The following is a 25,298-nucleotide window of genomic DNA, read 5'->3' on the forward strand; positions in this document are numbered from 1 at the left end:
CTCTGGTTGAATAAGTTTTGACTTTATGCTCTCTTTGCAGGTTGCCAAAAAATTGTGACTAAAAAGCTTCTGGGAACGCGGTACCCGATGGTAAGTTTGCATACTCTACTGAAAATATCTGAAGAGAAGTGATGAACTCCATGTTTAGTCATGCTTTCACTAAGCTTGCGTTTCTGCTCATGCAAGTAAACAACTTGTTGTGTTTGTTGCGATGGGCATTGTAGCTGTCCACTCAGGAAATACAAAGCTAATGTTGTTTTCAAGTCATACTTGTATGTGATTTTGACCGAATATTCAAAGTAACATATCATGGTAAACAACATAGGGAGCGAGTCACAAGTTGGCAATGAACGAATTTGCGGCTATAACACCAACTTTACCTCAATGGAATAGAAATATGGGATGAAAATAAAGGAAGCAGATGCAGATGAAAATGTACGTTTGCGCACAGGTGGAGCAGTTGTAGGTTGTTGTGTTGTTGTTGATTCTGATTCAGAAAAACTGAACGCGACGCACATCAGCAGGAAGGTCGACCAAAACACAAGAAACTGCCCCATAATGTGAAGAATTGTACGCTTTAAACAGCAGAACACTGTTGACTTTATGTCTGGACCCTAAACTCTCCCTTCAACAGATTAAATACTCCCAAAAAATACTGCAAAACTCCGTTTAAAGGAACTAAAGCCGTCAGATGATCGACGCTGACTAAACACGGAAACACAGCAGCGCTGCGCCTTCACAATAAAAGTCCCGCGCGCACGACACTTAAAGGGATAGTTCCTAGCAAGAGAAAACTTTTGTCACCATTTATTTATTGAACATTTATACATTTATTACCTCTGTTAAACAAAAATATGTATTCTGAATAATGCTAGAAATCGGCAGGAAAAAATACTATGGAAGTCATTGTCTAGCAGTCTGTCTAGCAATGTTTAGCCTAAATGTGTTTAACAGAAAAAAGAAACTCAAACATGTTTTGAAGCAAGTGAAGATTGAGTAAATGACGACAGAATTATCATATCTGGGTGAATATTTCGTTTAAAGTCTGCATTAAATCAAAATGTTCAATGTTTATGTTGCTAGCATATGGCTAGTCTTAAAATAAACAAGTTAATCTGTGCAAATGAATCCACTGAAAAGTTTGTTTTGTGGATCTTTAATCAAAATCTGCCCATCGGCTTCTTTTCTGAAACGGCGATTCTTTTCTGACGACTCTGACTGGCCAGGTTATGTCCGAGTCCAATCAAAACTGGACTCGAGTCCTAGTTCGATTACCCCAATACAACCAAAACCCCTCTAAAACCAGCCTGGTTGACTAGCTAAAACTAGCCAACCAGCCTAGGCTGGTTTAAGCAGTTTTTTTTTTTCAGTAGCAGTCTTTGTTTTCATGAATGAATTATTTTTGTTCCAGTTTGTGATGTTTTATTCGATTTAAAACCAATTAAATTATTTGCTCCTGTTATAGTTTGAGCCAAAAATATGTCAGATGGGCATAAATATACGCCCTTTATGTTGCAAAGTTTAATTTCCAGATTAAAAAACTAAATTAACCATATAAATGAATGTCTAATTAATGTCAAACGTCAAACTAACTTTATTGCGGTTTACGACCTGGCTAAGCACAAATAAAAAAAAAACATTCATGTTAACCTTATACATAAAATAATGGTGCACCTAAAAATAAAAATTTAACATTCATGTCATTTCAAATCTGGATGATTTTCTTTCAAGTTATTTTTGCAGGATGTCTGTAATGCAATAATATATGTATATATATATATATATATATATATATATATATATATATATATATATATATATATATATATATATATATATATATATATATATATATATATATATATATATATATATATATATATATATATATATATATATATATATATATAATTTTAGGCTGGATTACTGTAATGCTCTGTTTGCTGGCTGCCCAGCATCCTCTATTAATAAACTTCAGCTAGTACAAAATGCAGCAGCTAGAGTTCTTACCAGATCTAGAAAATATGATCCCCTATCACCCCAAAGTTATCCTCCTTACCCTGGCTGCCTGTTAAGTTTCATATTGAATTTAAACTATTACTTCTCACCTATAAAGCTCTAAATAATCTAGCTCCTTTTTATCTAAACAACCTTCTGTCTCGCTACAATCCAACTCGCTCTTTAAGATCTCAAAAGTCAGGGCTTCTGGTAGTACCTAGAATAGCAAAGTCGAGTAAAGGAGGTCGAGCCTTCTCCTTTATGGCTCCTAAACTCTGGAATAGCCTTCCTGATAATGTCTGAGGCTCAGACACAATCTCTCAGTTCAAAACTAGATTAAATACCTATCTGTTTAGCAAAGCATACACTCAGGGCATCACTTAGTAGGTTTCCACACAGGTTTCTGCATCTCGTTTATAAACACTATGAACAGCAGCTACGCTAATTATTCTCTTTATTCTCTATTTCCACCTGGGTATACTCATCCCGAGACCCTTAGACTATGAAGCGCCACTGATTCGATCCAAGACCAGCGACAAGATGATCCCAAGGTTTCCATAATCCTGGACCAGGCCGTTTCCTGAGCAGCTGCTGTGGTGATCATAGAGGAGTGGAGAGCATGAGACTGATTTCTGCGACGCTCCAGGGACAGACGAGCCTTCGCTGAGGTCCAGCTTCTCCAGAGCCTTGACTGCAGCTCTGCACAAGACGTTTGGCCAGTGGAGAAATGGTTGTGCCCAACTGAGCCACGTTTCTCTTAAGGTTTTTTTTATTCTGACCTTTCCCCAATTGGTGAAGGGTTTTCCCTGCCGCTGTCGCCACTGGCTTGCATGGTTCAGGATCTGTAGAGCTGCGCATCGATGGATTTGCTCTTCAGTGTTTGGACTCTCAGTAATAATTATTAGACCACACTGAACTGAACTTAAACTCTGAAAATTGAACTGACACTGTTTCAAACACTATAATCTTCTATGTGAAGCTGCTTTGACACAATTTAAATTGTAAAAGCGCTAGAGAAATAAAGACGAATTGAGTATATATATATATATATATATATATATATATATGTATATATATATATATATATTTATGTTAAATATAGATATTTATTGTCAGCATCAACAACATCTCTTATACAGTAACAAATGCTTTAAATGGGCTTTTAATGCATTTATTACTTTTTAAAGGCTGTAATGAACTGAATTGCATGAATGAAAACTTACACTGTTTATTTAACACTGTGCTTTAAAAGTGTGCTTTGACACATTCTTACATAAGTTCATTGTTCAATGCATAGTTAAAATAATACTTAAATATATTAACATCAAATGCTAAATAAATAAAATTTTCTCCGACTCCTGTGTGTAGGCTCAGTAAGTTGACTTTTATAGTGACGAATAATTTTTTACATTGCCTTTAAAGGGAAATAACTGAACATAAACATAGGAGGCTGACAAAAATGGTCGTTTTAGAAGAACATTTCAGATGGCGCTTAGAGGTTTTTGCATCTGAACTCTTCATATATAAAAGTATGGTAATAATACATTTAATATATTTAAATTAAGTTAACTTTTGGTTAGTATACTTGCAATGTACTTATTTTCACCTGGGGTCTCTTTAACTCAGTGAACACTAGCTGGCTCATTTTACTTATTAGCTTATATTTGAGTGTACTGTGCTGTGTAGATGTAACACTAGCACAAACTGAAGCATAAGTGTGTTTCCATTAGTTTTCCACAAAACTTTTCTGAGTGTTGTTAAAAACTGTTGTGAAATGAAGACATTTCCATTCTAACCATTGTTCTTTGGCTAAAGCTCAACATTTGCTGGTCAGACACTGAAAGAGCCCTGGTGCTAGTTCAGTAGATATTATAGTAGGATTACTCATATCAGTGAACACACTCTTATATTTCACATTATAGTCACACAAATGGCAGGGCAATGTGCTTTAAACATTACATGACGCATCAATATTGTTCTATAAAGGCTAAATTGAGTCTGCAGTCTGTAAAACAGATCTTCTCTGTGTTGTTTTGTGTTGTGTTCACACTTATTGTCAGATCAACACACAGATAAAGTAGTTCAGGCATGTTTTGAGTGCATTACAGTGCCGTATCACTACGCTGAAGGATTTGACTTGTGTTAATGCAAGGAGCCGGTGTGATGAACAAAGAGCAGGAGTCAGAGATACAGTTTATTGAAGACAATAGTTTACAGTTTGATCAGCAGAAAACAGCTTCAACACACTCCATGGGGTTCGCAGGCCGCTCTGCATACAGTCTCAGTTTCACAGAAATGATAGAAGAGCAGCACACATGTGGTCAGTGACCAAATCAGATCATCAGGAATTCATACTTCCATTGTTTTCTGACATGATGCTGTTTTCCGCTTCCACATTTTTTAAAAATTATGAGACAAGTAAAAATATACAATCACAGTACATTAAAAAGAAAATGGAAAGACAAAAAGAAAACATTTTAAAAAAAGAAAACAACAAAAAAAATTAACAGTAGGGGTATATACATCACATATTAAAGAAAAAGATTATATAATTGACACATTTCAGTTGTTTTTAAAGCATTTTTTTGTAAAAGAGTTAGAAATTGTTTTAAAGTAATGCTGCATTTCAGTGAGCAAGATATTAAAAAGGGTTTTTGGTTTGAAAATGTACATTTATGTATATACAATTTTGTTAATAACATAAGAAGATTAAGAAAAAAATATATTTTTTTATGTATAGCATCCGTTTTATTATTAACAAAACATTTTCCCATAGTAAGGAAAAATCTTTATCAACATTCTTAATAAGAAAAAGAAAAATCGTTTCAAAGCAAATTAGAAAAACTGCATTGCCAAAATAAGTGAACTAGGCACTTATTTTTTTGTGTTGCTTACAAAATGAACAATTAATATCAATATCTTTTTTATATCTTACTAAGAGAGTATTGACCGAGTGTGTATGGTGAATAGTTCTAAATGAAACTTCTATTATCTTATTTGTAATTAAGTAGCTATTTGGGATGAGCCATATTTGATTTCTTCAATCAATATCTGAAACAAAAGAATTCCAATAAAATAAAAAAAAGTCACATTTGGAACTGATACAGTTCCATTAGGAAATAACATCAGAACTTTTCAATGCAGATGGATGGGGCAACCATTACTGTTTCCAAAACAGTGAAAAGCCTTGGAGTAACGATTGATGACCAACTAAACTTCTCTGACCACATCTCTAGAACTGCTCGATCTTGCAGATTCGCACTCTACAACATCAGAAAGGTCCGACCCTTCCTATCTGAACATGCAGCTCAACTCCTTGTTCAAGCTCTTGTTCTCTCTAGACTGGACTACTGCAACTCTCTACTAGCCGGGCTTCCAGCTAACTCTATCAAGCCTCTTCAGCTGCTTCAGAACGCAGCAGCACGAGTGGTCTTTAATGAACCTAAAAGAGCACATGTCACTCCGCTGCTCATCCGTTTGCACTGGCTGCCAGTTGCTGCTCGCATCAAATTCAAAGCTCTGATGTTTGCTTACAAAGCGAATTCTAGCTTCGCTCCTTCTTATCTGCTCTCACTTCTGCAGATCTATGTGCCCTCCAGAAACTTGCGTTCTGTGAATAAACGTCGCCTCGTGGTTCCATCCCAAAGAGGGAAGAAATCACTTTCCCGAACTCTCGCGCTCAATCTGCCCAGTTGGTGGAATGAACTCCCTAACTGCATCAGAACAGCAGAGTCACTCGCTGTCTTCAAGAAACCACTAAAAACTCAACTATTTAGTCTCCACTTCTCTTCCTAATCTGCAATTGCCTCTCTGGCTCCACCGCTAACTGTATTACAAAAAAATAAATAAATAATTTACTAATGTTTTGCTTCGTACACTTTACACACCTGAAACTTGCCTAAAGCACTTATTCATTGTTGCTCTTATAGTTGTGTAAATTTCTTTTTTCGTCCTCATGTGTAAGTCTGCTAAATGTAAATGTACTGATTTGTTTGAAGAAGTTGCAGAGAAACTATATTTTCCTACCTTTGTAGTAGAAGCGTCTCAAGGGGGGAAGTAGAAGGATAGAGAATGCCTTGGACTAACCTAATAACTCCAGATGGTATGGCATCAAATACGACAGCAAATTCTTTAGGGGGGATGGGAGTATTGAATCGATTAAGAAATTTTGTTTATGAAATTGAGATAATTTAGCTGGTATTTTATCAGCATTATAGTTACAGAGTAATAACAATTAAGCCATCCAAATTAAGAAAATATGTAATTTGGAATAAAGTTCCAGATTGATGTTGGATTTTAGAGAATATTTTTTGTCCCATTTAATTTTGACAGTATTATTTAATGTACGGAAATCCAGCATATTAAGACCACCATTCTCAAAGCTCTTCATAACTTCTGCTTCCCACATTCTGCACTTCCTCCCGCAAGTGTCGCAGTCAGAGCTGCATGCAAATGAGGGCCGGCTGAAGCCTCCCCATTGGTCTATTAGCTCTAGATTGACACCTCCTCCCTCCAACCAATCAGGTGAGGAGGAAAGCTGACGTCACTCTAATGGCGGCTTCAACTGGCCCTCATTTACATGCAGCTCTGACTGCAACCCTCGCAGGAATTTGGGAAGCAGAAGCGGAAAACAACAAATGACAAACATCAAACATGGAAGAATGAAACCATTTCCTGCTGCTGAAAGCCTCTGCGTCATGCTGAACCCCTCGTGCTCCAAAATCTCCTCTAAAACAGGTCCTCTTTCAGGGTGGAAAGCATAAACTACACATATCTAGAACAGTCTTTATTTTTATTGGTTTTTTAGCCATGGCTGATCCAGAATCTGCTGCACTGTTTGCAGTCTCTGATCATCATCCCCAAGGGTAATGCAGGTATTCATAAATGCCATGAATTCTGTAACATTTTAAAAGAGAAAGTTAGTTAATGGTGGACACACACACACACAGCTCAATATTGACCTGAATGACTCCTGTTGTGCCCTAATGTTCAGTCTTCATGAAAATATAATATATATTTTCCTAATGTTGGCCTCATTTTAGAAACCGTCACCAAACCTCAAGATAAAGAAAAACATTGTTTTGGGTTTTTCTGCTGGTAAAATGTGGCCAGGGTCAATTCTGACCCATAAGTCAACAGGAGGGATGAACAGTGTCAGTCCCAGTCATCTTCTTACCTTCAGGTATGCTGGAACATTGTTTTTCTATTTCCCGCATGATGCCAAACAGCTGCTTCACTGTGTTTTTAACCGCCTTCTTTGGAGATATCCTTGTGTCTGGTGGGTATTTCTTTGGATCTGTCAGAAAGAGAGGTTTAGTGTTGAGCAAGCAGTTCAGCTAAAGCCCCATTCAACTGAGTCTCAGAGACTAATGAATGTTTTTCGGCTTCCTCCTGAAATAATCTGACTTACCATGACAGATGTGCATCCCACAGCCAAAATCAATTAGCTTGATTTGCAGAGGCCGGTCGATGACGAGGATATTACAATCATGAATATCATGATGACAAATTTTCCGCCTCAAGCACTCCTGCGCTGCTTTGACAATCTGCAGGATAAGCGTACGCGCGACTCTCTCCTCCAGGTGTTGGTGCTTCTGCAGGAAATCCTCCAGTGTTCTGCACGGGCCGAGATACTCCATCACCAACATTATTGTCTTACACACTTTCTGTAAGCAGATGCAATGAGTTAAAATAAAGCACACGACAGCAGTCCTCAGGTCAGTCTTTACTAGGCATGGGCCGGTATTAGATTGTGGCGGTATGATAACCTTGGATCAAAATATCACGGTTTCACGGTATTGTGATTACTGCTCTAATATGTAGTCTTTTTGAATGTCTGGGTAAAAGACAAACTTGTTCCCCTCTGAAAACAATATATTTTATTTTGTAATAGATTTATAATATTTTTTTGGCAGTAAACATGTCAGGCTAAATAATTCAAAAGATTAATTGACTTCTGCGGCCCTCATTTGTTTCAAAAACACTGATTTCTTTACTATTTAAAACAGCATTTTTGGATATTTATTCAGCTGGAGATACCGTTGTCCTAAAAAAACTGTAAATAATATATCTCACACAACGGTATTACAGAAAATTTGGCAGTTTTAAAACCTCGACTTTTCCATACCTTAAAAACAGTTATTGGCCCATGCCTAGTCTTTACACTGGCTTCCAGTTACATTCAGGATAGATTTTAAAGTAGAAATGAGTTTATTTTGCTTACCGCACCGGCATATCATTAACCCACAAGCTTTTCTGAAAACAAGACAAAGTTATTTACATGTCCAGAAATGCTTCTTGATTTAGGAATTTGAATTTACAAAATTAAAACGACAATAAGAAACGAGACAAACCCTCCTGCAGCGCATTGTGCATGAAATGTGCTGTATAAATACACTTACTCCTCTTGGCAATTTCTCCACTTTAACTAAAAACCATTCCTGGAGCTTGATGAGCAGCGGGCTGGGGGGATCTCTCACAATTGTCATCATGGCCACTTCGATTGGTATGGGTAACGGATATCCAGGCTGAAGATAAAGTGCACATTAGCTGCATATCAACAACATGTAATCCTGTTTTTCAATATAACTGTAAAAGAAAATCTGTAAATCAGCAGCTTTCCGTATTTTGTGATTCATGTTTTTTTTCTGTGTGTTTATTTATGCTTTTGAAATGCATTATGGGAGCTTGATGTTTATTATCTGCACTGGTTTTGTCAATTGTGATGTAAAAATCTGGTAATTCGGCTTCAGACGGTATTAGATTTTAATGTGATGAATTGCGGAAGCTTTGATTTTATCAAGATATTAAGCTGAGCTGTGAAACAGATTACTTTATCAGGTATGATTACAACAATACCTAGTGTATTGCTTATTAAATACATGTAAAAAAAGATTATAAAGTACAATAATAGGTAACACTATAATAAAGTATAAACTAAACTACTTTAGATAAATTAACTGATGTTAACGAGAGGACTTTACTGCACAGAGTTAACGAACCAAAGACAAACAGTCTCTGAATTCCCAAAGTCGTAGCCCAGATTAACATGAGAAAAGCATCATGTTTGAAAATAAATGGCTTAATAAGGGTTCAACATGTTGCAGAATAAAATAATCTTAAAAGACACTCTAAAAGTGTAAATAATAATTATTCATTATTGTGCATGTTCATTATTATGATATACTGAATTATTGAATATTGGCATGTGACTACTTTTTTCTGTTATATGTATATAAAGTCACTGTTAAACTGCAGAGTTAAATTTTCAGCATCAAAACTCGGCAGAGCACATATTAATTCCCATCATAACCATAAATAAACAGAAAACAGCAGTGAATCACAAAATGATCAGTAGATATTTGTATAACCACAGCCGCAGACAGACTCATCTATTAAATGTATTTTGTGATGCTTCAAATATGAATCACGCATGATGTTTTCAGACTTACCACATTGCTGTCAACTTCTGAAGTAGTCGACTTGATGATAAACTGTGGATGAAAAGTAGAATTAAACATGAGTGAGCAATCAAACATGATTTCTCTAAAGTTGATGTCCTCTAAACTGGACTAGGGTGAATAGACTTACCTGTTTGCCGTCCATTTTTCTGATACCACGATAGACATTGCCGTAGCAGCCAGCTCCAATATTTTCTTTCAGGTCATATTTTGCTTCCACTGAAAGATAAAAACAGCATGTTCATTTGAGACAGCTTCTAGTTATGCCTGAACAGACAGTATAAAAATAAAGCCATTTAACCCGTAACAGCCAACAACATAAACAAAGCCAATTTGCCCCGAATTAAGTTTTTTGAAACTTTTTTTAATTCAAAAGCCTTTTCCCAAAATATGTCAAAATAGTTTGTCACTAAAAAAATCACTCCATTTGCTGAAACTGAGAGAAAGTTGAGGCCAAATGACCCCAGTGTGTATGAAACAGCAACACAAGGGTTAAACAACATCAATCAAACATTAAAAATACATTCAAATGTACCAGAACCAGGAGAAGGCCCTATCCTCTGTCTACATGGCGGTCTTCTTTGTCCGGAAGGACCGGGAACATGTAACATACTTTTTTCCATTTATTAGCAGTAAATAACGCTCTCTAGGGTGTATAAATGAGTTTACTGCAGTTAATTATCTGAGTTTTCGCCTTGTCTGAGTATCAAATGAAAAGTTCCTCAATACACGTCTGTTCTGTCAGGCGTCTGGTGGATTCTGACACTCGCGGTGCAGAGCGCGTTCGATTTATGACGTAGCGTAGGGCCAGACCAAAGATGGGATGGGGGTCCTGTAGGTACAGGTGTTCGCGTTTATTCTTCAGGGTGTAAAAGGTGAAGTGGCATATTAACCTACTGTTTAGGGCTCGTGATAACATTATAAAATACGCGTGGACCTTATACAACTCTTTTGCCATCTCTGCATGGGGAAAAGAGGGAAGAATAAAGTTAATCACGCAAGGCCTGGCATGATTGATGTTTGACGGGTCCAACACGGCTGATTAATTTGAGGACTCTGCATCGGCCTTTAGCTCTGCACTGAATTTACAATGTAATACGGAATCACGATGCGTTGACTCTTGTCCAGAAGTCTGCTGCTAAGAAATCGAGAGCTCCGGAGTCTAATGTTAGTTGTCATGGAAACGAGGATGTCTTGGCGGCAGTACGTGAAGTTGCTAACCTATGGAATAAAATTTCTGTTATAATTATAAAATTCACGCATCTGCAATTATGAAACCGCAAAGGAAAACGGAACATAACTTGTGACGTTACTTTACAGACACGAAATAGTTTCACCACGGACACGAAGAGTACGAATCAAACAGCGACAGTCCACTGTCAAAATACATCACCGCGGTCACAGGCATTAATAAACGAGCCAGAGTCATCGATCACAACAGTGCGCTTGCGTGATGAGATCCTGAATCCTGACTGAAGGAAGCCCCCCGAACAAAATGTCTGGGCAGCTCCCACACACCGTCTCAGGTAAGACTTTTGTTAATCCCTCTTTGAGAACTGTCCTCCATGAGCTGTAATAAAGGTTGAGACTCAATGAGGTCCATTTTCGCTGTGTTTCTTAGACATTTTACAGAATCAAAATTAAGATCGGGCCGAGGATAGCAAGCTAAGTTAGCATAACGTAAGTGAACTTGACAGGCAGCGAGCGCAGAACTTCTCAGTGAATCACTTAACGGTGTTTAACTATAACATGGCATCTGTTGATTAAGTGTTTTTGAAAGCCAGATAGACTATTGATCTATTATAAAGAAGATATCAGCAAAAGGCAAGTTAAATATTTGAGGGTTTTTGCTTATTTTTATGACACTGAATCAAATCCATCAATTGTTTAAAAAACTTGAGATCTACGTTAATTTATCTTATTATCACCGAATGAGTGGGAAAATATATTGAATAATGTAATAAAGTCTGTGCAGATTAGCAATTGGTTAAATAAGTGACCCGGACCCATGGGCGTAAATCATGAGGGGCAGTCATTTAAACACTCGTATTTCATCTGAAAGCTGAATAAATAAGCTCCTCATTGATTTATGAGAGAAGATTATATGTTCAGATATACGTTTTTATATTATCTTTAAGTTAGCAATCCACATTACTAAGCAGAAATGACGTTTTTATATATTTATAGCAATTTACAAAGTCTTTATGAAGATAATTCTTATCTAAAGTAGAGTAACCTAACTTAAATAATTTGAGCAAATAGCCAAAAAAGTATATTTTGTCTCATATAGTGACTATTCCCTCAAATCTACCTGCTCAACATAAGACTCGTTTCTTAGTATTAGAAAAATGCCCAATATCTATCTGTCTGTCTGTTTTTAATTAGCTCAGATTATGTCCTGCTTACAAGCACTTGAATCTATGAAAACTGATCATACTAAGATTTTTAGCATAATAGAAAAAGTGGACCTTTTAAAGACTAAAGACTTTGATATTATTTTCTGCTGGATACCGGGCTGGTCATATGGGATGAGTTGGAAATGAGCGTGCAGATAAAGCATGATAAAGGAAGATAGAAGTTGGAGATAACAGAACGTAAACTTCCTGTGTCTGATGTTAAACCTGTTTTAAATCTGTATGTTAATGAGAAATGGCAGATGGAATGGGATGAATGTAGGAAAAACACATGGTATGAAGTGAATCCATTAATTAATGAAAGGAATAATTACCATTTTGAAAATAGACATGACCAGGTTGTTCATACAAGATGTAGCATCAGACACTCATGGCTTACACTCGCATATTTATGAAAAGCGGAAGAAATACCTATTGGTGACTTGTGTAAAAATATTTTACCGATAAAACATTTTAATATGTTTAAAATATTTCCCGAATAAAAACGTTCTCTAATATCATGTAAAAATACACATTGTGTTTTTAAATGATATTGGAGAATGTTTTTATTCTGGAAATATTTGAAGTGAGCTGTTTGAAAAGGTGTTTTACAATATTTATCTTTAATCTAACTAAAAGATTGTATATGACTGTTTTCAGTGTTGTTGCTTGCTACTTGTATGTTTTTTGTTGTTATTTTAAAATGTATGTTTGCTAAGATTGTTTACTAACTGCAATGAGCGTCATCATGCTAACTGATATGATATGATTATAAATTGTATATTTAGTACATGTTTTTTGCCATGAATATAGCCAATGCTGCTGATATGGCATTAAAACCTAAATAAAATCTGTCCATCCATCCATCCATCCATCGTTCTGTCTATCTATCTATCTATCTATCTATCTATCTATCTATCTATCTATCTATCTATCTATCTATCTATCTATCTATCTATCTATCTGTCTGTCTGTCTGTCTGTCTGTCTGTCTGTCTGTCTGTCTGTCTGTCTGTCTGTCTGTCTGTCTGTCTGTCTGTCTGTCTGTCTGTCTACCCTCTTTAACCATTGTCAATCATAATTCTGCATGACTTACAGCTTAATTTTATGTTAATGTTTATCAGGTTCCATTTGGAGAAATAATATCTGCTGCTCAAAGCCTGGTGTCGAGGCTCACCAACACCCTAAGATCACCAGAGAACACAAACCAACTAAGAGAGATTAGTTCAACACAGAGAGAGAGGACAACATCAAGTTTCCAGAGCCAGTCAGTTCAGCAAGAAATGAGGTGTGAGATTCAGTGGATGACTGTATGTGTAGAAGAATCTAATGTGTTTTTTTCTCTAATACAAATTGTTCCTACACTAATGAGAAAATATTTGTAGGTCATTTCCTGGGTTTTTCCGAGAGGAGCGTAGAGGGAAAAGCTGTTTTGCACCATATAAGGGGCAATGTAAAAGCTTATTAATGTATTTTTACCTGCTGGACAAACAGCATGAAAAAACACCAAAAGGAGAGGCAGAAGTACATCTCACTATGGCTGGACTTGGAAGACAGCAGTTAAATGTGCAAGAAAATTTCCCCCATTCAGAGGTATGATTAAAGTTCCATGCCCTGTTATTTTGTATTTCTGTATTTGTTCCAAAATTATAATGTATTAATCAGGGATGCTCATTTCGGTTAATTTTGCTAACCGACAACCGTCGCTCATTAATCGGTTATTAACGGTTAACTGGTCAGATTACAATTAATTTTATATTAAACAAATTGACGTGTCTATTTTGTGTCTGACACATTAAATAATGCATTTTAAAATACTAATTTATTTTTATATGCTAGCACAGTGGTTCTCAAACTGTGGTACGTGTACCACTAGTGGTACGCAGGCTTCTTTCTAGTGGTACGCGGATGAATCAAATATGTAATATGTACATGCTTCATATATTTAAAGAAATTATCAAAAATGATTTATATACGAATATGATGACATAAAGCCTATATTTATGAGGTCTAGGCAACATTTCCAGGTGCTAACAAACCAGGAGTTATTTCTTTTTTAAACTGTACAGAGCTTAAGCTGCTTAACTAGACCTAATACGCTACTGTATTTCAAAACTGCTCATTATGGTGGTACTTGCAAAGACAATTTTTTTCCGAGGTGGTACTTGATGAAAAATGTTTGAGAACCACTGTGCTAGCATATTAATAATAGAACAAAACAACAGAGCATCTTTACGCACTTGCAGTGTTTAGCACAGAAGAACAGAATAAGAGAAGAACTAAATAAAATGAATAAAATAAATAGGACTGCCCTAAATTATTTTCACTTCAATAATTAATTTATATTACAAAACAAAAATACTGACTGATTCTTTTTAATAACCGGCATAGGCTGTTTTTTTTTCGCCAATCATGTTTTTTTTTTCTTCTGTCAAATAAAATCGCAGACTTTCTCAAATCGCCAGCTCCACGGAAAATATGCATTTATTTAATGCCCCGCTGTCATTATTATAATCACAAAACCTTTTTACATTTTAATAGAAATCATTATTTTAAAGAATATGTCCTGATATGGTTTCCTCTCTCTCTTTCTGGCAGTTCAAGTGCGCGCGCTGCGTGATGAAAAGACAACAACACGTGCGCATAGGTTGACTTTTTGTAAACAGTTTTGTTGTTTAAATATGATGTTACATTATTGTGCATACATGCTTTATAAGCTATAAAATAAAAGGTAAAGCCTATTTGTTGTGTTTATGATGCAGATCCAGGTCAACATCAGCGCTAGTTTGGCATCAACACGTCTGTTAAACAGCAATATTCTTCTTCCATTTTGCTTCTTTGGCAAATGTGTCTGTAGGCACGGGTTATACGTTGTCGTCCCGCAAGTTAAGTATGCCTTGCAGTTAAACAAGGGGCCGAAAACAAGGCGCACCTCACTGCCTTTATGTTGACAAGGAAAAAAGAAGAGAGGACCGCGCTTCTTCTCATGAAACGACTGAATCAGCTGGGTATCGATTGTGTCTGTGTTGTTACAATTGTAATATTTAATAATATATAATAAATTGATATTCAAGATTTGTATATTCATCCAGCTCTGGATAACTTAAAACAGCGATTAGACCTTCAGAGCGGCAATAATGCGTCCTGAAGTAAAGCGAAACGGCTATAAACTCTAGCAAGATAGAGTGATTATATGCAGAGCCATATTCCTTTATCTTTAAATAAAGTATAACTATAGAAACTGTGTTCATCTTAACTGAAAGCTATTCGTGTTTTCTGGCCTCACGCATCGCGCACCTGTCAGTCAGTCAGCACGTAACGCCAAAGGGTTAAACAGACTATACGGTTACAGAAAAGTTTGCGTTATAATCCACTTACCTTTTAATACATTTTGATGCGATTATAATCCGCTATTAAAAACAACAACAATAACTGAATGTTTTGAATGGATAATGTAGCCGTGGCGGGATGCATTTTGGTCCCCGCCATGGAAGAATGAATGTAGCGGAAACCATGCTCTTTAAAACTTCTCTGTAGTTGTCTTGACAACACAAACTGCTGCTCTGGGATGAGCCGCGAGCAAAAGATGCCCCTCTTAACGCAAAGGCGCATTCAATCGGCCCCTTATGCAGCCAAACTAAAAATATATCAAATAATATGTTTCATGGTTTAACTGATAGCATTAATCGGTTACAAACGCACCCTTTTGGTTAACGGTTAATCGATGATATTGAGCATCCCTAGTATTAATATAATTGAACTGTTCAAGCTTTCAGATATACTTGTGAAATTGTTTCTAAAACTGGCCAACATCTGTGGTGGATGTTTGTTACGCAAGTTTTCAGGTATGTTCTTTTTTCTTCTTTTTTTGATGATGATGATGATGAAATGCTAATACACTCTCAGTAATTGTGCTAAAGCTGGGGCTTTTCAAAGTTTGTGTTTGTATGTAAAGCTCCACATTAGTATCTTAAAACCAAAACCTAAAGTGTACATATTGCACTCAAAAATACAACCATGTTCTCTTTTAACCCCTTGAAACATCATGGCAGTTTGTGTACCTTTATTTTTTTCTAGGGATGCACCGATACCATTTTTTTTGGAACCGATCCGATCTCGATACCAAAAATTCTGAGCATTGATTAATACAGATCTGATACTGTGCTGTTTTTTTTTCTAAGCATAATACAGTTTCTATAGCTCTGGTGATAAACTCAAATGATACAGTAGGTGAGAGTTCAAAGTGACTATTACCGCCGCGTCATATACCGCCGCCGTTTGAAATAGGAGCCGCTTTGTTTTTAGTGTATGACCGCAGTTTGTGAATGAGCCGCCAGGGGGCGCAAAGGGATGGGATGCGAACCGACAGAAATAGCCCACACAGCAGCCTTAAATATGCTTTTGTGCTTGTAAATGAGATTAAACAATAAGTCAAAGCCTTATAATTCCTTTATTAATCATTTAAAATTTGTTAACACGATTTATTGTTATTCTAAACTTTTAAGTGCAAAGAGGATTCTTTTTGAAAAATAGAATTGAAGAAGTAAAAGACAACTAAAATGAAAGCACAAACATTTAGTACAAATATTCTAAGTATGCCTAAATTAAAAAATTAAAGCAGTCTTTTAGCCTAAATGTAAAGAGATTTTCAGTGTTTGCTATTTTGGTAGGACTAACACAAGACCTTTTCATTTATGTTTTAATTTACCTTTTTATTTACATTTTCGTTGTTGATTATATTTTACTATTTAATTTTATGTCACAATTATTGTACATAATAATAAACGAATAATGAAAAATAATAAAAATAGGCCTTATGTATTTAAGGACATGTGGTGAAACACTAAGAAACGGTCAGGCGCATGGTCTAAAGAGCTTAAGTTGAATACTGCTTCATAAAATAATTTTGCCGCAGGACATATCTAGCAGGTTTACTTTTAATAATTTTCAGTTATTTTTTTGTTTCAAAACAACAATGTTCTCTTTAAAGTTCTCTTTAAAGTATAACTGTTGTTTTGTTTTTTTACTTAATGGCCCAGTATGTTTCGTATTTTAATTTCAATTTCAGTCACCTTGCATATGCATTTGAAATATAATGCGCGCATAACCGCGGAAAGAAAAAAAAACTGTCAAAGGTTAGAGCTAATTCATCAAAATTAGCTATATTAAAATACAGCATGTAAGTTAATACAGGCAGAGTGTGAACAAACTCAAGGCTTAGATATGCGCTTGCCTTTTAATGCATTTAAAAAGATTTGCGGCCTTTTTAGGCTACAGGCGACTATGGTGTATAATGTTTCTTTTATTATTTTTTATTTTGTATGGTAAAGAACAATGCACTGTATGTTATTAATATAAACTTAGGTTAAAATTTACTATTGATAAACGTGACCTACCTCAATCAGATCACTTAAAGTATAATAAAATAATGTTAACGTCAATGTTCTTCTTTTTAAAGTAAAATTGTTGTTTTGTTTTTTTACTTAATGGATCAGTATGTTTTGTATTTTAATTTTAATTTCAGTCACCTTACATATGCATATGAAATATAGGCTAATGCGCGCATAACCGCGAAAAAAGAAGAAAAAGCTGTCAAAGGTTTGGCCAGTGTGTTTTTTGTCTAATAAATGATATATATATATATATATATATATATATATATTTTTTTTTTTTTTACTTTAAAACTTTAAAACAGATTGCTATTTTTCTAATGACATATGATTTAATAAATTTGTATTTTAAAAATTTCTCTTGTTTGAATTTTTTAACTGCACTTTTTAGGAAATATTTTAGTACATCAAAAAGTGTGGTTATAATGACATCTGACTGGCTAATCCAGCAAAAAAGTCACAAAAATGTAGTATTTAAATCTCATAGTTAAATGGAAACTGAGGCGTATAACTGCAAAAAGGTCCACTTGAAAAAAAAGAACCATCCCTTTCACCAGGCTGGCAACGGGCCTCATGTGTGCGCATGAGTCGATATGTTGCCTGTTTTATGTTTTATTGTCTACATGCTACTATGATGTATAATAATGTTGTTATTGTTGTTTTGTCTGGTAACCTTAGGCTAAAACTTATAATTCATAAACGTGTTAGAAATAAAGCATGAAAAACACGTTAAAAACTATTTCTTTTGCGTATAATCGGGAAAAAACAGTCATACAGTTGGTTAAGAGGATATATTTATTCTGAGGAAAAAAAGCAAATAGAAATACAAAAATAGCTGAATGTTTTCTTTTAAGTTGTCTCTAATACTGAAGACGTCGGTGGGCGCTAACAGAGGTTCGTGTGGACCGTAGAAATTCTTTCACTCTGTCCTTTATGCGTTTGCTGTCAGCGCTGGTCAGGTATATATATATATATATATATATATATATATATATATATATATATATATATATATAGCCTATATATATATATATATTAATAAACTTCACAGCCACAAATATAAATAACACAACTTGTACTAAAACTGGGCGAGGATTTGAAAGAATACGATGCTTGTTATATAATTTAAAATGTTTTTCCTCTTGTCCTATTTCTGCATACAAATTTTTTCACTCGCCAGGAACTTGCCGCTGGAGAGCACCGTCAACGATCTCAATCTTATGGCTCATTCTTCACGATTATAGAATTAAAATAATGGCGCGTTAGGTTTTTTATGCCGCGGGTGCAACCAACAAGGGTTGTGCATTTTAGTTTAACTTTTTGAGCGTTATAAGCAGTTCGGTGTTAGTTTTTATATAAATATATCAAGCCGAAACTAAACAGCGCATTCTCTCCGCCTCCTCGTTCATAACCAGCTGGACACGCTACTGAAGCAAGCAGGAGAGATAGCCTACTCCGTCATTCATAATCTTAGCTGATGTATCCGAGTCGAAAGAATATATTAAAGAGGAATGTTCTTTTAACAGTCCCGATACGTTTAATCTTTTTATTTTTATTTTTTTACTTTTTTTCCTGTCATTTCTCTTCATCAAATTATTTTTTAAGCTGCTTGATTATGTTAAAACAGAAAGCAGAGCCCGTCAATTGAGAGCGATGCATGTCATGTGTTGCATAATTGCCTTTTTTCTTGTGCGTGCGTGATCCATTTCTGATTCTTTTTTGCTCGGGCTCTCACACACAACCTTTATGTCTGCTGTGTCTTTAATATGGTGTGTAGATTATTATGCGTTATTGAAACATCAAGGGGGACGCAGCAAAGTAACTTATAAATTAAAATTGTATTATTTTATGCAACAGCCTTACATTTAAAACGGAAACATAAGGGCGATTATAAGCAAAAAGACCTCAAGGCTAGATGTTTTCTTTCCCTTTATTATTTATTTTTTTATTTTGGCGCATGTGTGCGATAGAAAAACTAGTGTAATAAGGCAAGCCATCTTTCCCAGACTCGGGGCAAATTCCGCCTTTCCTTTCACTCCGTTCCGAAGCCCCAGCTGGCCCTCCTGCCATCCACTGCGTAAAATATATGCTGGATAAGTTGACGGTTCATTCCGCTGTGGCGATCACAGACTAATAAAGGGACTAAACCGAAAAGAAAATGAACGAACGAATGAATGAATAAATTAATAATAATAAAATAAAAATAAGGTAATAATCTTTAAACACAAATGCCGCGTAAGCGGCCTTTTTATTTTTAGAGATGGTACATTTGAATTGCCTCTTCCCACTTCCCCCACCTCAAAATTGAAAGTTGCAAAGAGAACTATAGCTCATTTACACCTTGATGTGTTAGCCTCAATAGCAAAGAGCATAGCCCATTTACACCTCAACACAGAGCAAGTTTAGCGGAAGAATGTCAAATCAGAATCACGCAGATGAAGCACACCAGCTACTACTTTCATGAAACTATTAAATGTGTATTGTCATAAATTTGCTTATTTGCAGCAGCTTTTTTTCGCGCAACAGAATTGCGGCGTTGGGAAGCCGTCAATGAATAAAAACAGGGTCAATAGTGAAATCGGCTTTTTATTTTATCCCTATTACCTATATCAGTGCATTGAAGGCCTTTTATGGTGTCATCACGATAGAATAGCCTAAGTTATATTGAAATAATTTAAAGAACAAAGTTATAAAAACTCACATTACATAAATAAACAATTAAAAATATGTTTAGGTTGTCTTTATTTAATTGCCCTCGTGATGATGGTGTGCTTTATCATTATGTGCGTTTTACTTATAACGTGATTCAAATGATGGATCTGCGACAGAGAAACTAGGGGTTTTGGGAAACATGCATCACTATATCCTTTTTTTTCCCAAACTGTGCATAGTTCAGCCGCAAGTTACTGTAGCCTACGTCTTTTTTTTGGGAAAGCGCCCCATGTCCGCTAGTGCCGCGCGCCTCTTTCTCTGGGCAAAAAGGAGTTGATTTTTTAAATATTAAATATATAGATTAATTAAATATTCAGCAAAAGAGACATTTATTTCATATTTTACTATGCATTTCATCTGATAGGCAAATCTTTATAGCTTAATTAAACACATATTGTCAAAACCCACACATAGGCCTATTGTATGAAAATGAAAAGGGCCTTTTTTGTTATTATTAGACTACTATTTGTTATTTGTTGCCTAGGCTATTTTCACATTTTCACATTTGAGGTGCTTTATTGGTATGACAAGTAACTGTACATTCGTTTTGCCAAAGCAGTGCAGCGTCGCGTCTCACAAACAAGACAGTGCAAAAAGGGCAGTAGTGCAAACAAATATGAAAATAACATATAATAAAAAAAATGATTAATAAAAATAAAAATAGAATAAAAAAATAAAAATATAATAATAAAAATAAAAATAGATTTTTGATAACATAAAACAGTATAAAGGTAATAATAGTAGCCTATTATTAAAAGTAGGTCCACATAAAGAGTTCCAGCTTGTGTGTTGGAGACAGGAGCGGGTGGTTGAACACACAGCAGCACACACACTCCCCCAGTAAGATGGGTTCTGTTCGACAGGGACTCAAATTGTTTTGTATGTGTTGGATTATCGGGTAGAATTTCTCCTGGATCTCGGAGCAGGCCCGTGGCATGTGCAGGATAAATTTTTTGAAGAGCGGGACCGAGGGTGTGCCGCGTCGCGGGGGCACTTTTGATCATTTTGGAAGGGCACTAAAAAGGGCATGTGCACTGCACAGGTTGAGCCCTATGTGCACGTGCCTGTCTCGGAGTATTTAGTGCACTTAGTTAGGATATGCAGCTCCGTCTCAATCAGCTGCTGAGGGCACAGCCGCTTCCCCACCGGCAGCCATGTTTTTTTTGTGCCGGCCCGTCTCTACGGCTGGCTGATGTCCGCTGCCCGCTTCTAACATGTTAGAAAATACTGCAAATCAAGCTGTCGGTATCTCCCCGCGGTTGAAATTGTTCGTTATTCGGAAAAAAAAAAGAATAAATATCAGTGCGCAAGCTTTCTAGATTTATTTTAGGCCTATATTCAGCTGTTTTAATCTTGCAATTCTGATAACTTTTAGAGATAATGTCTGTTTTTACCAACTTGTCTGTCATTTATTTCTCATTTGCTACTTATTTTATTAATTTGTTGATGTTAATATACTACATATAGTCTTGAATATGCATCTAAAATCCTTTGGCATTCAAATTTGCTTTGAACTTAAAAGAGAGAAAGAATCTGATTTTACCTGTCAGAGCACATTGCATATGCCTTTTTTAAAATAACATTTATTTAACAAATATTTTAGCACATCGAAAGTAATTAAATTACCTGTCTTTTGATTAAAACCTTTATGCAAAAAGATCAGAAAAAAAGGCAATATATGCGACATGACATCGCTGTCATGCCACGATTTGAGGATAAATTCGCTTTTAGGTGCTGCTTTGAATAAAATAAAACTATTAAAAAGCACATTAAAGACACTCATAAAATAAAACATTAATAAAGGAGTATCTTATGAAAAAAACACCAATTGACGGGCTCTGCTTTCGGTTTTAAAAGAATCAAGCAGCTTTAAAAATATAATTTGCTGAAGAGAAATGACAGGGGAAAAAAGATTAAACATATCGGGACTGTTAAAAGAACATTCCTCTTTGATATATTCTTTCGACTCCGACACATCAGCTAAGATTATGAACGACGGAGTGTCTCTCCTGCTTCAGTGGCGTGTCCCGCTGGTTATAAACGAGGAGGCGGAGAGAATGCGCTGCTTAGTTTCGGCTCAATATATATTAAATTAAAAACTAACACCGAGCTGCTTATAACGCTCAAAAAAGTTAAACTAAAATGCACAACCCTTGTTGGTTTCACCTGCGGGATGCACAATGAACCTAACGCGCCATTATTTTAATTCTATATTCGTGAAGAATGAGCCAACCGCATATGCTTAGTCCTGTTGGTCGGGACTCTCTGCTTTATAACTTATTAGTTTATTACAATAATCACACTTAGCTTTGCCATCGTTCTTCACCACATATAGCCACTCAACACATCTTGCGGTCCATTTTTAATGTTTAGATTATTGAAGGTGCTATTGATGTTTTGAGAAAAAAAAATTAATAGTACTGAAACTAAATTATTAAAAATAAACTTGCGGGACTTCGTTTATGTCCTGCGGCAACATTATTTTTATTACACTTTAAGTGATCTGCTTGAGGTAGGTCACGTTTATCAATGGTAAGTTTTAGCCTAAGTTTACATCAATAACATAATGTGCATTGTCCTTTACCATACAAAAAAAGAAAAAAAAAAACATTTATTTATATTTTAAATGCATTAAAAAGCAAGCGCATATCTTAGCCTTGAGTTTGTTCACACTCTGCCTGTATTAACATAAATGCTGTATTTTAATATAGCTAATTTTGATTAGCTTTAACTGACAGCCTTTTCTTCTTTTTCCGCGGTTATGCGGCATTATATTTCACACACATATGCAAGGTGACTGAATATGAAATTAAAATACAAAACTTACTGAGCCATTAAGTAAAAAAACAAAACAAAACAGTTATACTTTAAAGCAGAACATTGACGTTTTGAAACAAAAAAACGGAACTGAAACTAAATTATTAAAAAAAAACCTGCCAGACTTAATTTATGTCCTATTTTCATTATTTATTTATTTTCATTATTCGTTTATTATTATGTACTGAAACATAAAATGAGATAGTAAAATATAATCAACAACGAAAATGTAAATAAAAACGTAAATTAAAAACATAAATGAAAATATCTTGTCTTAGTCCTATCAAAATAGCAAACTTCATCTCTCTATATTTAGACTAAAAGACTGCTTTATTTATTTATTTATATATATATTTATTTATTTATTTATTTAAGACTACTTATTTATACTGAATGTTTGTGCTTTCACTTTAGTTGTCTTTCATTTCTTCAATTGTATTTTCCAAAACGAATCCTCTTTGCACTTAAAAAGTTTACAATAAACCAGGTAAACAAATTTTAAATGTAAGTTGAGGTGATCGCATGTTCACAACTGTGAGGTGATGTGCTCTACCGGCAGGATAATCTATATTATTTTGCTGTTTTTCATATGCGCATGTTTAGGATTTGAGATAATAACATTGCCATGATAGTCAAAGAAATCAAAACATTATTTTCACCCCAACGCAATTTAATCGGGCACTGAAGGCTAATAACTTAATTCTTATATTTGCTTTTTGACTTCTCACCATGTATCTTTTCTACAGCATAGTATAGTGTAAGAGCATGTCTATTACCAGAAAAACTCAATTAAAATTATATTTTAATTGAACACATCACATCACACACAGTAAGCTACGCCTACAGAACAGTCTGTTTAGCATTGTGAAAAGGCAAAGCTGAATATCTGTGGTTAAAGTGCCACCCAGCGGTCAAATGCTGCTGGCGCATCAAGTAACGCCATCGCCGCGGTATGAATGGCGGCACAAGGAACACATTGAAGTAGTAACATCTGTAAATCTTCTTTAGTAAAAATAACAGACCTATAGGCTGACTGTATATGACAAACACACAATCTAACTAAACATGATGCTTGCTATAAACTATAGGCTACATTATTTGAGCATTCATTATGACATTGATATATGTTGTGGTCCAGCTTATGTTTCCTTTTTTGAGTGAGACGGAGAAAGTTTAAAACAAGGTCCACTTATATGCTTCAGCGCCAAAACACAAAGTGGTCTGTTGAATAAAGTCTTAATATAATTAAAATGACAGCAAAATATTCACAGTTTCAGAATAGCCTATATTAGGCTACATCATGTTTAGTTAATGACAAGTTCAGTGAATGACAATCCATACTGCTCCTGTCAGTTTCACTTTTATTAATATAATCAACTACTTTGACCACAATAAGCCAGGCTTTACTAACTATTGGCAGCACTTAAAGTATTCCCCTCAGAAGAAGAAACTCAATCGGACACTTTCAAAAACTGAGCAGCACAAAGAGGAGAAATCAGTGTGTTGATGATCTGTCCAATGTATTATTAAGCTTTTTCTAATTCAAAGTTTCAGGTAGGCCTACTTTGTGTGTGAATACCTTGCAATTAGGGCTGGGTATCGACCGAATCGTCTTGCTACTATCGAGTATCGAAAAATTCTTTTGCGTTCGGTACCAAATTTCGATACTCAAGGGTATAATCTTGTCAACGTCAGTGAGCTAGAAAATCTGAGCCATCCTTAACGTGACCGGGTCAAATGCTGGTGATTGACTGCAGCGAGGCTGTCTTGAAAATCAGTAGTTTACGACGGTCACGCGCACTCACTCAGAGCTTGTCAAATGTGAGGCTGTAATGCGTACACTACTACACTTTAGAGCATAGCATACATTTAATGCAAAGGATGTTTAAGTAATCAAAAGTATGGCTACATTATGCAAAGATTGACGGCAACAGCGCACGATGCAATATCTGTAAAGTTATCGCGACCAAGACTGGCAACACGTCAAATATGATAAAACACCTGACACAGGGTCCCCGCGGGGTCTTAAAAAGTGTTAAAGTCTTAAAATAAAAAAATCGAAATTTATGGCTTTAAAAAGTCTTAAATTTGCTGTTCTAGGTCTTAAATATTTTTGCACAGGTCTTTATTTTTGTTGTTATTGCTAGGTTTTTGGGGTGTTGTAGTTCTTTATTTCACTAGTCCAATTGTAATTTGCATTACAACTACAAAAAGGTCAACTTTCAATAGCCAATCAGCTTTCTGATATTAAACCCAGTGCGCGCGGCAAATGTGACATCATCGCTGTGTTTGCGGAAGTTCGCTTTGAGTGCACGCAACATGATTTCACTGACAAACGTCGCAAGTGCAGTTTTATAAGTAAGAAGTGCTGTAATACGAGAGAGCGAATCTCTGCTCGCGCGCCGGTTTCCTTTTGTTCATGGACAAAACTGCTTGCGAGCTCTCAAAACACTGGCTGCTCACGTGCGAATGATCTGCTCTCGCTCAGTCAGACTCCTTTCGTGCTTTTGCTCTCCAAAGAAGCTTCAG

General features: G+C 35.6%; 2 protein-coding genes across 10 annotated transcripts in view; one reads left to right on the forward strand and one right to left on the reverse strand.

Annotated features, from left to right (window-relative positions):
* Positions 1-4,179: 4,179 nt before the first annotated feature.
* LOC141378256 (serine/threonine-protein kinase pim-2-like) overlaps positions 4,180-25,298 on the reverse strand; it is an 83,144-nt gene continuing 62,025 nt past the window's right edge. For 5 of the 9 annotated variants that reach the window (XR_012392291.1, XR_012392287.1, XR_012392289.1 and 2 more), the window contains 7 exons: positions 9,589-9,677; positions 9,450-9,491; positions 8,400-8,525; positions 8,222-8,253; positions 7,409-7,664; positions 7,175-7,294; positions 4,180-6,894 (listed from right to left, as the gene is read on the reverse strand). Coding sequence is in view for 3 of the 9 variants with exons in the window: in XM_073926348.1 (XP_073782449.1) it covers positions 6,791-6,894; positions 7,175-7,294; positions 7,409-7,664; positions 8,400-8,525; positions 9,450-9,491; positions 9,589-9,677; positions 9,994-10,081 (825 nt within the window). In the remaining 6 variants the exon portion in view is untranslated. Of the gene's footprint in view, positions 6,895-7,174; positions 7,295-7,408; positions 7,665-8,221; positions 8,254-8,399; positions 8,526-9,449; positions 9,492-9,588; positions 9,678-9,993; positions 10,226-25,298 lie in introns of those variants that run through there. The other 4 variants (XR_012392285.1, XM_073926348.1, XM_073926347.1 and 1 more) reach the window with 4 other exon arrangements.
* Positions 10,898-25,298, forward strand: part of LOC141378253 (uncharacterized) — a 62,941-nt gene continuing 48,540 nt past the window's right edge. Inside the window, exons 1-4 of the mRNA XM_073926319.1 lie at positions 10,898-10,984; positions 12,975-13,138; positions 13,236-13,443; positions 15,620-15,695. The gene's annotated coding sequence lies outside the window, so the exon portion shown is untranslated. The remainder of the gene's footprint in view (positions 10,985-12,974; positions 13,139-13,235; positions 13,444-15,619; positions 15,696-25,298) is intronic.

This window comes from Danio rerio, chromosome 16 (assembly GCF_049306965.1).
Source record: "Danio rerio strain Tuebingen ecotype United States chromosome 16, GRCz12tu, whole genome shotgun sequence".
NCBI lineage: Eukaryota > Metazoa > Chordata > Actinopteri > Cypriniformes > Danionidae > Danio > Danio rerio.